This window comes from Bombus bifarius, unplaced genomic scaffold, assembly GCF_011952205.1.
Source record: "Bombus bifarius isolate JDL3187 unplaced genomic scaffold, Bbif_JDL3187 scf7180000009125, whole genome shotgun sequence".
Classification (NCBI taxonomy): Eukaryota; Metazoa; Arthropoda; class Insecta; order Hymenoptera; family Apidae; genus Bombus; species Bombus bifarius.
The window spans coordinates 534,129-549,167 of record NW_022884914.1 but is presented as its reverse complement, the minus strand read 5'-3'; the positions used below and the strand labels follow the sequence as shown (position 1 = coordinate 549,167).

Genomic DNA, 15,039 nt, shown 5'->3' with positions numbered 1-15,039 from the left:
TCTCAAACGTGATACATAAGTATGTACAAAACGGGCAAACAATATTTAACCCTTTACGAAGCACGATAATCGTAACAAGCGGTAATGGAAGTATCTTTCTTTTACAAATACGTCTTTTACAACGATGCATCTTTATACAAACATGAAACATAATCTGTCAAACATTGTGATCTTTATTTTAATAGAACAAAATACATCATATGTAATTCGATAAAATAATATAAAACGAAAAATGTTGTGCATCCATTATTTCCTTATAAAACGAAAGAAACTTTTCGGACGACCTAATATGTCAGAACTACGAGAAAATTTATTGATACATATGTATACCGATCGGAATTGTGATGAAAAAGAATAACTTAATATGCGAAATATAATTTATATAATAATTACTTAATAAAATATTAGAAAGCATCTTTTTAATTATAAAAATGTTCAAAAATATCTGATTATAAAATTATTCTATAATAAAAAAAATATTTTTGTTTGTATTATTGGACTAACAAAATGTAATAACGTTAAAAATATAAATATGATGTTAAACATTTAGGTATATGCTATAATAATATAAATATAAGTATTGTCCGCTTCGAAGTACAATGTATATATGTGTAATGTTATATAATGTTCTTCGTGACGGTATGTAGGTATCACATTTAATGATAAGTTAATCGTATCGAGGATCTAATATAACTTTCTATAGCCCATATTTTGAAATAATTGTCGATAGAATTAATGCGAAAATTTATATTTTACACTTCAATATGTGATTGATTAATAACTTTCATTTTTTACATTAAGTAAACAATACACAATCACTGTAATATTTTTTGTATTAATCATATACTACGAATTTTTTATACTAAATGGGTGGCAAATGATTATACGAGTTAATAATTTCTTTAATATACTTGGTATTTTTAACATCACTCTTTCTATCCTGTTAGTACAAAAATTTTATAGAAAAAAAACATAATTATTAAAATTTAAAATGGGCTAATAATTTAACATATCCAATCAGATTTCTATGCTCCTATTAATAAAAGTCTATAAAAGATTTATTTCCTAATCTTATTTGGTGTCTAAAGTGTAATTACATATTTAATTCCTGATATCAAATAAATCTTTATACTTTTACATAAAGATTATCCTCATCAATAATAAATTAATTCTTATTTTAAATAAAGCTTGTCTGAAATCAGAAATATACATATTTTATATTCAGAAACTCCATTAACTTCATATTTTTTGTTGTCATTACATTTTCATTTATCCATAATAGGATAAAAACTTGATGTGAAAAATTCCAACAAGATAAATATATGTATATACAGTTACTCACATAATTGATCAAACACTCTTTCAAACAGAATTACTTTTTTAAAACAGGACCAAACAATTTGAATTATTCTGGAAAGTTAGAAAAATTACTTTACTAGATAACGTAAAAGTGTTTGATCAATTATGTGAGATGTATAGAGATAAAAAAAAGAAAATAGAAAGAATGAAAGAAATTAAATTTATATTTTCTTAAACATAAATTACTGAAATTGAATTATTTAAAATCATAACAAAAGGAAAGTGAAACCCTATGCATTCAATTAGTGGAATATATTTATACTATATGTTTCTACATGTATATTTACGCAATAGTTAATGCCTGCTTACGATGGAACGAGAAGTTTCTTAGTGGTTGAGACCACTTTTTTTTTTAGTTTTTCTATATTTTTATAAAAGTTTTAGCCAGATTTATCTGCAATTGGCCATATTACGAAATACAATTCTATAATTAAAATAATGAGTTTCTTTATGATGCAGAAATTCCATAAATTAATTCTGTTTATATGGCTCGTATCTGTTCTAACCTTATCTATCAGTGATGAAATTAAAACAGATGGTGATACGACTTTAACGTTAATGTTAAATGCAAGCTTTACTGATGGAGATTCCAAAACTGAACATCGAATTTTATCTTCGCCAATTCAATTTACATCTGAATCTGTTAATTCTGCTAAAACCCAAAACGTATGTAGTAATGGTATTTGACAATTAGTAAGCATAGAAATAATTATCTTTAAACTTAAATCATATCGTTTAAAAAACGAACGGTTTGTTTAATATGTTTACAATCTTTTCTATTTAAATAAGCTACATATAATAATGACAAGTAAATATATAACTGAAATATGTAAATGTTATTACAGAAAAATGTTGCCACCCCTTTAGTTGCAGGAGAAGGTGGCCCAATTTCAATTATTTCTACTACCGAACCAACATTTTCTACTAATTCACATAAATATATAACAAATGCTACAGACAGTTTAGATGTACGAGTTAATGTATCAACAGAAGATGATAATGTTCCTTATGTAAAAAGTAAAAAAACCACTTCTAAAATTGTATCAAGGAAAGGAGCAAATTCTTCCATTGAAACTATATCATCCAATGATACGAAGACAATAATTAAATCTTTAACAACAACAAATGTTCATAATATTGGAAAGATTGATACAAACATGAATGAATTAAAATCAAATATTACTGAGAAGCATACAAATACTGTTTCAAATACTACTGTAAATAGTACTTTGCAGGTTACAAATGTGATACAGCAGAAACTACCAAGTGCAGCTGTAATAAATAATGCATCGTCAGTCCGAGAACATAAACATAAACCAACTAGAACACAGGCAGATTCTTATAGTGATAAGCAAGCATTTATAGATCATGCTAACTCATACTACTCAGGTTCACGCTTAGGAATGCCAAAGAAAATTGATTATGTTTTACCAGTTATTGTTACTCTTATAGCTTTGCCAGTTTTGGGTGGTATTATTTTCATGATATACAAACAAGGTAGAGATTGTTGGGATAAAAGACACTATCGGAGAATGGATTTCCTTATTGATGGGATGTATAACGATTAATGTCAACAAATATCATTCAAAAAGTGGGATCCTAATGCTAGTTTCATATATGCAATATATAACAATTGAATATACTATTCTGCCATTATTGCTGCAATGAACATATATATATTCCATATACAAATACTTATAAATTTTTTGGTTTACTATAACTTGCTACATATATTTTTATTATTTTATTGCCTTGATATGAGATTTGTTATTTTATATATACTATGTCATGTATGAAATTTGAACATTCATCTTTGTAAATTTGGATAAATGGTGCTTAGGAAAGACAATATGGAAATAATAACAAATTTACAATTATAACAATAGCAGTATTTTATGATTTGTACAAATAAAGTAGTTTCAAAGTTAAACTTTAATCTTATTTTGTAAGATAATTATTAACCTGTTTATAACTTTTATAGGTGAAGAAATGTACATTAAAATAATTTTTGAGATTAATGGTTTTACTCAAATAATTTTATCTGTAAATGATTTATTATTAACTTATGCTGATTTATCATAAAAAGTTCTCAATAGAGAAATAAACGTATTACAAATTTGATTGTGAGAACAGTATTGTTATAATTTCTTTTAATAACTCGAAGTAAAATTTTTCTGATAACAGTATGAAAATGTTTTCACATTAAAGGAAATTGGTTTTTTCTATTTCCATATAATTTCCTTCTCACTATATCTTGGTTGTATTTTTAAATTTAATAATGCTCTTGAGAATAATTTACGAATTGTAAAATAATAATATCTAGCTCACCAAAGAAGTATCTGGTTTGAATAATTTGATATCTCAATTTAATTCCTATAATTGTTAATTGTTATTTACATTTTTGGAAAGATATGTTTATGTAAAATAATAATTATTGTTGTAAACATGCGAATGGAATAGGAATTGAATGTCCATTTGTAAATTTATTATACTATAGAAAATATAAGCAATGATTTATGTAATTACTTTATCCAGTAAGGTTTTTTGCAATTGTTATTAGTAATGATTAAATTTTATAAACTTCTTGTTTATTTAATGTTCGTAAAATTTGTATGTTATCTGGGTGTAATAAAGCAATAATTATTTATATATATATATGTAACAAGATCTTTCATATTCTTATAAAATATAAATACTTGTAACTAAAAATGTTTGATTACTTTTTACATTATATATTACGTTATATTATCTTTTATGTTATATATCATAATTACATTTTAATATTAAAGAAAATTCGTAGTTTTGATTTTTTCTTTTTATTAGTAAGCTTGTTATGTAGATACATAAAATTATGCATATTAGCATTGCATATAAATTACAAAGTTTATAATGACAAAGAATAATGTAGCCATTTCTGATAATAATTGTTAACAAATTATAGGACAGTTATAAATATGATATATAATTTTGTATACATGTATTAATTTAATTCATACATGTAAAAATTTATTATACGAAAAAATAGATGAAGCTTCAATTCCGTGATTTGATCTGTGTTTTTAGTATATAAATAAGTTTGATTAGAGAAAGAAGTTATTGATATTAATGTCTTCAATACTTTTAAATAGTTTGACTTATTTTGCAAATTTAAAGCTTTAAAGTGCATAATCTTTGATGGCTAGTAACAATCTACAGCAATTATAATTTTTACTGTAATACTACAATCGTAATTTCATCTTAGATTAAATATTTATTGCTTTTATTATTGAATTAAATATAAAAATAGTAATTGTCACAAATAGCTTTATCTTAATGTTGTAATTTCAATATAAATATAATTTTGTTAAGTAGATGTTCTCAGAATATTGCTATGTCATGTAATTATTAACAGGGTAATATCCAGATGAAATACTCAGTATCTTTCTAAATTTCCCAACAATGTATTTGTCGTAAAAAAGATATTCTAATAATCTAAAATTCGCCCATTAAAGTCATGGTAAAATTCTTTTCGTTATAATTTTAGAACGATCATTTTTACATCTGAAAGTATTCGTTATAAATACTCTCAGAAAGTTTCATTTGTCGTGTTTTCATACAAAAAAATTGTTTACGCGGATAAATTGTTTAATAATAATAATATTACAATCGCACCATTGTAAAGTTTGTAATAATTGAAACTGTTTACAAACTGATAATAATGAAAAATATGCAGTTTCTACATAAAGAAAAAAGTACTTGGTTGACGAACGATAAACATTAAAAAATTTTAACTTCTACTATATCTTGTTAATTAAATTTAATTCATCGATTGTTCTCCACGAAAATTAATAAAATAAGAAGAAAGAAACAGAAAAATACTACAAATGTAGAAGTATTTATACTGCATTTCCATATTAAACATATTCTTGTACTGAACTTTCATATTTAATCACGATGTTCGATAAAACATTCTACTTAGATTTATACTTCACTTCATCCGGAAAAGCTTCTCTTGGAGGAACCAAGCTAAGCATCATTACATGACGTTGATAAGCTCTGGAATTACGAAATTGCGTATCTGTTCCGTGAATTCGATCCAATACTCCCAAAACTCCAAAGCATTGATTAAATCTAAAATATAATAAGTCCAATATTCAATATTAAACTTCCATATAAAATATATTTATATCGCTAGAGACTTATGAAATACTAGTAAAAAAGGAAACAAATTATTTTATTAGCGCGTGTACAACTCAGTTCAATCTATTTAATGTTAAGGATAAATAATCTCAAAAAAAAAAAAAAAAATGTATGAAAATTACTTACTTTAAGTGGTGAAAATCGTGAGCTTCTGGAGATGGAAAGAACGGTAGGTGGTAACCAGAATGAGCATTTAATGTAGAGAGAATAGCAAGCGAGAACCAAAGCCAAGCAGTAGCCACATGAGAACCTACGATGAATACTCCCAAAAACGGTGGTAATAGATTTGAGCCAATGTGTTCTAAAGGATGACAATATAGCGATGTTACAGCTATAGGGGCCGTCCATTCGTGGTGCTGTTTATGTATATACTTATAGAGATAACGGCTATGCAGAAATCTGTAATGTAATTTTACTTTTACATAAGTTTGTTTACAACAATATAGGCATATAAAACACTACGTAATACACATACGTAATAATGCAGAGGAACATTTATTCAAACGTGATTTTAATTGCTTAGTAAGATAATTAAAAATTATTTTTCTGTTTATCTATACAAAAGTATTACTCCTTAATTACTTTAAGCAATGCACATAATGAATCATTTTAATCTACTACACACATAAATAGATTTAGTACAAAAAATAATACAAGAATGATTTAGAAACTGATATTTGGCACATTTAATTTTCTTTTAACTCAGTATACGTACCTTTCAAGATGAATTAATTTAGGGATTAATACAGGCCATCTCGTATAATCCATATTTATTAACGGTAAAATGTTTTCTAATGAAGCTTTATGAGCGACTTAAGAGCAAAGTTAACAAGATACCTTAATAGGGGATAAAAAAGAAATTGCATACCTATGTGAGTAATAAAATCCAATTTCCTCGCATAATATGTGGATGGCGATTTCAACAAGCACCCAGTGGAAGGTCGGCAATTCGCGTACAGGCGGATAACCGCGCCATTCCATAAAGTGATAACTGACGCACGCTAGAGGAACTCCAACAATGATCTGATTGAATAGTACTTGAGCGATTACTTTGCACAATTCCCTCGTGTCGACTGGTTCGTTCGTACCCGGTTGTATTTTGTATCTCCGCAAAGCAGCCGGTCGATTAGTTATGTCTAGAATCGTGTAAATCCCACCGAAGAACCAATATACGAAGAACATTAGTCCCAATGAGCCTGGAACGTATTAGTTCCAAATTTGTAATTTTTTACATTTTTGCAAGAAATTGGTAAAAATACGTAAGACGACAAGAATGTTCCAAGATAAGTTTCAAATAATTTCTTTCTTCAGTAGATCTTGTTTTTGTTCTCGTATAATAAAATATCATATTTGTATAAATATCTGTTTTCTTAAATAAAAAAAGAGGAGATAAAAGATAACTTAATTGTATATTATCGTATATCATGTTTCATGGAAGTGTATCATCATCCTTATTATTAAGATCTCTAACATATTTGAAATAGTTTTGTGATAAAATTCAATTCCGATGACATCATCATCATCAATCGATCTCGAACTGGATTTTTCATTTTAGATTGTACTTATCTAGGAACTGCTGTATACTGTATATATTCTCGTTGCTTTATCTCGATATACCATGAACCCAAAGCGTGACAGGATCGTCTCCTAATTTGTCTAAGATTTTGTCCCATTGTGCTTGCCAGAAATCTCCAGAGGCTCCCCAAAATCTTTGTAAATGCCTAATAAATGAAAGGATCGAAACAGTGAAATGATTATGGTAAACATGAGTCGTTCAATCTTAAAGGTAACAATATCTCTTAATATTTGATCGAATTGCAAAAATGCGGTAGCCATATTTGTATACGTCATTCGTTAGAATTTACCATGTTAACGAGTTGCAGAACGCAGCAAACCCGATCACTACGGTTCCGATTACGAAAAGGACGCTTCGTAAACTCGAAAGCAAAGTTGGTGGTGTTTGATTCTTACAATCATCGCCGGTCGCAGGCGTCACTGTAAAGAACAGATTGTTATTAACTTTATGTATAGTTTTTATAGCTCTTTTGATTACATCAATTTTATATCATCACAAATGGCATTTAATTTATGTAATTTGGAAGAGATATTCTTTGATCTTCTTGTTATTGTTACTTAAGCTCGCCGTTTTTTTCAAAAATTCAAATTCACATTTAATAATTACATCGAGCGATTACTTATTTTAATTACTTATCCCGTATAATTTTTTTGTTTCCTATTATGTTTCAGAAAAGGATAGTAATGGAAGAAAGTTCGGTTTCAAATAAAAGTGTGTGAGGAAAGACGGCGCGACGTTTGCACAACAGGACGTTATACAAGATAACCCGGATTCGATCGACAATGCACTGAACAGCCACTCGACTTTAGCCCTTTCAAACGTGCGATTACGTGCAATTACCGTTTTTAACGTGTTCGCGGACAAGTTGCATGAAGCCGATTATCGACGTTCGAATTATTACATACCATGCCATACCATATTTACAAATTCAACATTTTCACAAAATATAACAATTTTTACACGGAAATAGTATACATGAAACATAAAAAAGACTATTATAAACGGATACATTTAATAAAAAAAATATGTCGATAAAATGCTGATATTTAAAGATTTTCTACTTTATACCGTTAAAACAAAAGAAATAAAATTAATTTCTTTTTATTAAACTATCTTATAGATGTTTTAACAAGCAAAAAATGAATAAATACATGGCAGTCAGAAAAGGTCGCATGCATGGCTAACAATAAAAATTAATACAGTAAATTTTGTGATAGATGATGCCTTGCTTGTTGTCTTAACGAATGGCATCAATGTTTAAATCAACTACGAACATGCCATCCTGTACGTCAAGATCTAATTAAATACACGTAGAACCATATTGTAATGTATTCACAAATTGATTTAAATATTGTTTAATATATACATGAGGTATCGTACAGCTTACAGCTTTGAAGCGATAGAAGGAAAATAAAAATCTCATTAGATGAAACAATATGATTTCGAATAGTGCATCATATAATGTATTATATATGACTGTTCTCGAAGTGGAGCTTAAAGATCTATGTGACTCATTTTCTTTTTTTAATGAATCATTTGTTAGACATGTCATTCTGCTGCTATCTATTGAGCATTTTATCGCGCATCAACCAGATTAACATGACCTTGGCTTTTTCGTGCTTCGATTTTCCTTCCTGTTAGCTAATGTTTATTTAAAGTCCCTTTTATCTTCCCTTATTCAATCTTTTCAATGTACATTAATTTTTAAAATATACCTATCTATTATGCCATCTAATTTATTTTCTAAAATATATATACATATATATATTACAAAATTTAGTTTATCTTTCACAGTAACATCAGTTTAAATCACATCCTCTTAATGATTTCTCATAAAATTTGGACCGATTATGAAGTAGTGCGTTGTTTGATGAGATGAACGGATAAAACTAATTATAAATGGATATACTGTGTTGGAAAATTTTGTTCGTCTAATCGAATAATTTTTATGCAAGGCACATAAATATTTCATGCTTTTGTTATGTCTTTTGCTGATGTTTTGATAATATATAATTTTATATATATATAATTTTTTAAAATAATTTCTATAAATCGTCAGACGTAGGATTTTCAAGTCACGTTAAAAAGCGACTTCTGCTATAATATCGTAATACGTAAGGGTGAAAGTTTCACGAGCTCTGAAAACATAATGAGATTTCACTTATAAAATAAATACATCAATTCTCGAAGTTTATTTTTACGCTCTCGATAATATTGACAGACATATTTGTGTTAATCCGTATTCGTAACATTGATTTGTAATTTACCATGGATACTCGTACTTGTTATATTTGTTTGTTATAAGTCTTCAAAAGTTATGATATTATCATTGTTATATAATCGTATTGTAAGTGTAACAGCTCCTTCCCGAAAAACCAATAGCATGATATCTCACTATCGTGAAAATTTCAAATCTAACATTTCATACGGAAAAATTTATCATTGCGGCACATGCAATAACACATGGAAAATTTCCATCGTGAAAATTTCAGATCTAACATGAAAAATTATTTTTGTTTTACGATTGCGACATATTTCGCAACTTCTGTTTAATGTTCATATTATAGTTACAAACATCTTTCGAAGATTAGATTCTTCTACAACAATTTCTTTGGTAACAGTTCCTTGTGTAGCATTAATGATTCCGGGTCATTGTTTTACCTATAATTCAATGATAGGATTTATAATACCATAGTAATCTTTCTAAGATAGAGTTTTTGAGTATGGATAGATTTCGTATTCATTATCTTTATTTCGAAAATTTATCATTTTCTATTATTGAAGATATTTATATTTATCTTTTTATGCATTTATGGTAAATATAAAGATGCAAAAATGCATAGAGTGTACTTATATACATTACATCAAAAATATATAAGAAAATATATGTAAAATATATCATTACGTATAATATCTAGTGGGTGAAGAAAATTTTTGTAGTGCGAATTTTCGTGAAAAAATGAGTCGAAAACGTACAGTACAGATTTTGCGTACGAGTCTTCACTTTTGAGAATATCGAGTTTCAAAATTTGTTAAGTATATTTAAACGGCTAATCAGAGACTAGGTATGAATACGAGACAATCGGTAGGAGATTACTCTATATGCGAAAATAAGACAATAATGTGAAATAAAATTTTTCCATTTCAAACCTTGTTTTCAAGAAGTTTTCGATAGTTTGAACATATTTGGCTAAGAACTGGCTTAGTATAGGCGCATAATAAATTTTCAAATTTAGTTTTCTTGAAAACAAAACGTCTTACGAAAAAATTGTATTCTACATTTCTTACTTATTGTCACATGCAGAATAACTTTATGTCGATAATTTAGTCTTGTTCAGTTCGGAGTTATACAAGTTCAAGCATACTTGTCAAATTTTCAAACTTTATTTTCTCGAAAATAAAGTATCATACACAAAAACTTTACTCTACATTTTTGATTAATTTTTTCACGAAGAATCATCCCCTACCCGGTCGTACTGCTATTGTCGAAACACTTTATAAATATCCGCAATTTATTCGTAACAAGATTCGAAGAAAGTCTCCTTAACGTGTCAAGTAAATACATAGCTCCCTCTTTGGTTCACAAACTCCACTGAACATCTCGCACATGGTATGTATCACAAAGCGCGGATTCGAAGAAAGGAGAATTCGAAGTATGTATTTATAATGTACATTTGCACAGTGACACGCTTCATTCACGTTTCGAGACATATACTCGTCTCTGTCTTCACTGATATTATACCTTTTCGTCGAAAAAAAGTTTCGAGTAGTGCCATCGTGAAACTTGTCCTCAGGATCTGATTAAAACACGCACTTTTTATATTCACGCTTTTATGTTCAGACTCTGATGTACGGCATTGCGTTGTCGAGTGACACATACTGGCCAAACTCGTGTTCTTTCATCCTTAACTATACCTCAGACAATATAATCGCCCCTCCACCACTCGCTCCTTTTTACTTGTACCACTTAATCTTTTACTAGTCTGTGGAAGTAAATATTAGATCGTCAAAAGTCCATTAACCGCTACTAAACATGTTTATGTTTGATTTCTGATGATGACTTTTGGAATATTTTGAATGGAAGTTAAATCAGTAGATTTGTCAAATGTTCTAACTTTTGGATTAAAAATTTCTCGGAAATAATCAATTATAAGAACGGTTTTCATATAATTGATTTATCTTTATATTTCCCAGTTTTATTATGAAAAATAATTTCATCGTCAAATTTACCTTTACAAAGTCCATAGCTTTAATTATTTTTGAAATATTTTCTTATTAGTCATGGAATTCTTGCTTTATACAAATCTTAGTTCTTATTTTCGTAAATATTTTTCATATAAAACTACAATGTTTTGTATAATATACATATGTATATATCTATATGTCATAATGACAAAGAGCATATACAATGTATTTTCGTTGACGCTTAAGTATTCCAAATATGAACGTACACATTTAAATGAATCACTGTTAAAAGAATGTGTAAAACTAAAATATTGTTCACAAGTCATTCTGCATTAAATTATTTGATAAATATTCAAATAAAAATAATTAATTTCCAACTAAAGAGAAGAATATATGTAGCTTACATGAAAAGTATTAAAACTGTGATATTAAAAATTTAGATTGCAACATTTCATAACTCATCAGTACAGTGTATGTATAATGCATTGGTGGTAAGTTGGCAGATGGAAAGAATGCGGGTCCGATTGGTTATTTCTGTTAGACTCAACACGATCATAAAGATAAGCACGCGTATTGGCCAAAAGTGTCACATATGCAGATAAAACAATATAGCAACGTGTAACGGTAAGCGATAGAAAGCAGTGCCTCCCTTGCCCCTGTGACGTCCTGACGACCAGCGTTGTTTGATTCGTGAATATTCGAGTCACCGAACGCGTTACTTTACATCTAAACGATATAATTAAGAAATGCTCTTTAAGTTTTAATTTACTTGCGCTATCTACATGAACACTATAGCACTTACTTAAAAATGATGAAACAGACAATAATTTTTTATATAAAAAATTGCTTTTATAAAAAAATAAAATAATTCAAAGTTTTAACTAGTTGGTCAAGCTTAAAACTCCATAAACGGGTTAAAGGCTTAGGTAAGTTATATTAGAGAAAACATATATAATTCAAATGCTAAGCATATAACAGCTACCTTAAATGTCGAGCTAGATTAAAGGTGAAATACATATAACGTGTAAGCATTATACAAACTGAACTACCATTCATAATCTGCAAGCATCAACACAGTATATATAGTAATAGAAATACAAAAAATTCAATAATATATATTTTTTATAGAAATAGTATGAAATATTAGAATATTGCATCATTTTATTTGCATTAAGTACATAGTGTAACGTACATATAAAATAATTGCATAAGAAAGTATGTACATATATATTAATTGTAACTACAATTAAGTATAGTTTCAGTTATGAACATTTGTTAAAAAAGAAGATGAAGAAGATGAATTTCATAACATCGTTAAACATTTTTGCTAGATTCTGTTAAAAATATTTACAATAAAGAAACTTTGCTTATTATATGACTTGATTCGAAAATTGAATCGCACGTGACAATTTAACCCGATTAAGGTCAAACATTGCTTTCGCATAATTTATCCTATTGCACCGTGTATCTTCAAACAGTTCAATTATAATTTTATTTGATTTATATCTGTGCAATAATCTGTTGCATAATATGAATTATGGATATATACTACTTTGTCTGGAACATAGTTCGACTCACAAAGCATTACGTGTCTATATCTTGCGTGCAATAATTAGATAATATGTGTGGAATTAATTAATACATTACATAAAGAAATTTAAAGCAGACTATTTAATACATTCAACACATACTTACTTCTTGCGTGCTCGAAAATGTATTTATTTTATTGTAAAAAACAGTTCTCTCTGTTATTTTTAGAAGTGAGTACATCGTAAATTGAAAAATATTGATGGTTATATGTGATACTAAAATGTTTTCAATATTGAATAACTTTAATTTTTTAATTCGAAATTAATTTATAACTCTGGTACTATTGTATGATACATTCATCTCTCTATAACAAAAAGGATTACTTACTTAACTAGAGTAAAGGATTTATTTAACACAAATAAATAAATAGCTTAATCTACGTTCATATCAACGTTGCCTGTATATATTGTAAATAAAAGCTTCCACAGTGGGAACGGTGTATATATCCTTATTTTTTTGCATGATACGATAAGCGGGGTCATGTTAATGTCTTGATGAAAATACTAATTTCATTATTGATTAAATTCATATCGCTCACCTTGTGTCTGTGATCGTGGCTATGGACAAGTTGGTAAAATAGAAACGATAATTTCCTTTCATAATTACGATAACCGCTATACAAATCAAACTTATTAGCGAGCAAAAGACAAAAGACCAAATTGATCAATTAATGCGCGTTTATTTACATCTCCGCCTACAGTTTTCTTCCCTCCAAAAGTGTATGTCAATAATCGAATGCATATCGACACATACACATACACATATACATCGACATCACATTTGAGATCGTAGAATAAGTAAAAAAATGTAGAGAAGGTGAAAGAAGTACAATCAACTGCCAATGAACTATACTTAATAAACGAAAACATACAGTTCAACGAATTATGGTTTTGCTTGTGGTAACTGTCACAGTGCCGCCGTAGATTCACTCGACTTGTTTCGACGTGTTTTATTCAAGTGTCAACAGGAAGAAATCGAAATGGTCTCTTCCTACCTTTGAACTGGTTCTGCACGTCCATCATAGTTGAAGATGGTAGCGTTTAATGAAAAAGCCACGGAAATTCTTGCGTCTGAAGTCAATGGATCGCATTTGCCACAGTATACATGATAGTCGATAAACGCAGACCGTTGATACTGGCAAATGCGCCGTAGCACCAAGCGCGTACCTCCAGCTCGAATATACGTATACATATACATACACTTTCATGTGTACAACTATATATATACATGTGTGTATATATATATATAGATGTGTATAGATCTGTATAGATGGGTATATATAATAAACCGTATTCTATAGTGTACAATGCAATCTATATATACATGTGTATATGAAACCTGCGTTTACGCATACGTATTAGGTTAGAACTGTACTTATGTCTTTTTCTTTTCTTGTAGAGCTGACTACCATCAACGTGCTAAAACAGAAAGAAACTTGATTAGAATAATATTTGAAATCTATTTATTCATTCACATTCATTTCCTATTTTATTCTTTATATAATTTATTAATAAATGTTAATAAATACTATGTATTTACTGTTAGATGTTTAATATTTAAAAAGAGCGCTATAAAGAGTATCTGGATTTTGCATGCTATTCTATAGGTGTTGAAATGTTTTCTGTTGTACAACACACATAGGAATCAGCTGTTATCACCTGTTGTGTTACGATGTATGTACCTATATTGAAACGTACGTGGTAGGTTACAATAGGATTATTTTCTTTACTGTTAAATGATCGTCTGAAGTTAAACAATTCATTATTTGTAAAATACAATAATCCAATTATTATAAACTGACTATTGATTTTATAAAAGTAAAAAAATAAAAACTAATTAATATACAGATAAATTTTTAATTATTTATACCAAAATAATAAAAGAATAAAAAATTGTATAAAAAATTGTTTAGTTTTAATGAACGATTTATTAAATATACTCCTATATTATTAAAACATGAATAAAAAATGGTATAGTGAATCTTGCTAAAAAATTATTTTCAATAACAATACTTATGCAATATTATATTTTTACAATTGTGGTATGTTTATACCCTACATAATCTTGTCTGACAAATATAAACAATTTTATTAAAGTTTTTAATAAAATATTGCAAAATTAAATCATTAAATTTATGGTTTTCATAGTAA

General features: G+C 28.0%; 2 protein-coding genes and 1 long non-coding RNA gene across 5 annotated transcripts; 1 reads left to right on the top strand and 2 right to left on the bottom strand.

Moving 5' to 3' along the window:
• Positions 1-1,797: 1,797 nt before the first annotated feature.
• On the top strand, positions 1,798-3,295 carry LOC117213670. Its single transcript, XM_033459213.1, has 2 exons — positions 1,798-2,025; positions 2,205-3,295. Exons 1-2 carry the CDS (start codon positions 1,798-1,800, stop codon positions 2,925-2,927), a joined length of 951 nt encoding a protein of 316 aa, XP_033315104.1. The 3' UTR covers positions 2,928-3,295.
• Positions 3,296-4,589: 1,294 nt separating this feature from the next.
• On the bottom strand, positions 4,590-14,047 carry LOC117213623 (fatty acid hydroxylase domain-containing protein 2). 3 transcript variants are annotated; one of them, XM_033459120.1, is made up of 6 exons: positions 13,884-14,047; positions 7,404-7,533; positions 7,156-7,259; positions 6,407-6,734; positions 5,665-5,937; positions 4,590-5,469 (listed from the first exon to the last, which is right to left on the bottom strand). In XM_033459120.1, exons 1-6 carry the CDS (start codon positions 13,909-13,911, stop codon positions 5,310-5,312), a joined length of 1,023 nt encoding a protein of 340 aa, XP_033315011.1. In that variant the 5' UTR covers positions 13,912-14,047; the 3' UTR covers positions 4,590-5,309. The 3 variants fall into 3 exon arrangements, with proteins under 3 accessions (XP_033315011.1, XP_033315010.1, XP_033315012.1); XM_033459119.1 differs by lacking the exon at positions 13,884-14,047 and adding an exon at positions 10,857-11,011; XM_033459121.1 differs by lacking the exon at positions 13,884-14,047 and adding an exon at positions 7,747-7,765.
• On the bottom strand, positions 12,637-13,754 carry LOC117213624. The gene is made up of 2 exons (XR_004488692.1): positions 13,428-13,754; positions 12,637-13,193 (listed from the first exon to the last, which is right to left on the bottom strand). It is a non-coding gene; the product is annotated as an uncharacterized LOC117213624 (long non-coding RNA).
• Positions 14,048-15,039: the final 992 nt, after the last annotated feature.

Coding starts and splice junctions, on each gene's coding strand:
- LOC117213670 (XM_033459213.1), top strand. CDS start 1,798: ATGAGTTTCTTTATGATGCAGAAATTCCATAAATTAATTCTGTTTATA. Junction 2,026..2,204: donor ATTCTGCTAAAACCCAAAAC/GTATGTAGTAAT, acceptor ATGTTATTACAG/AAAAATGTTGCCACCCCTTT.
- LOC117213623 (XM_033459119.1), bottom strand. CDS start 10,992: ATGTGTCACTCGACAACGCAATGCCGTACATCAGAGTCTGAACATAAA. Junction 7,260..7,403: donor TTCTGCAACTCGTTAACATG/GTAAATTCTAAC, acceptor TTCATTTATTAG/GCATTTACAAAGATTTTGGG. Junction 5,470..5,664: donor CACGATTTTCACCACTTAAA/GTAAGTAATTTT, acceptor ATTATATTTTAG/ATTTAATCAATGCTTTGGAG.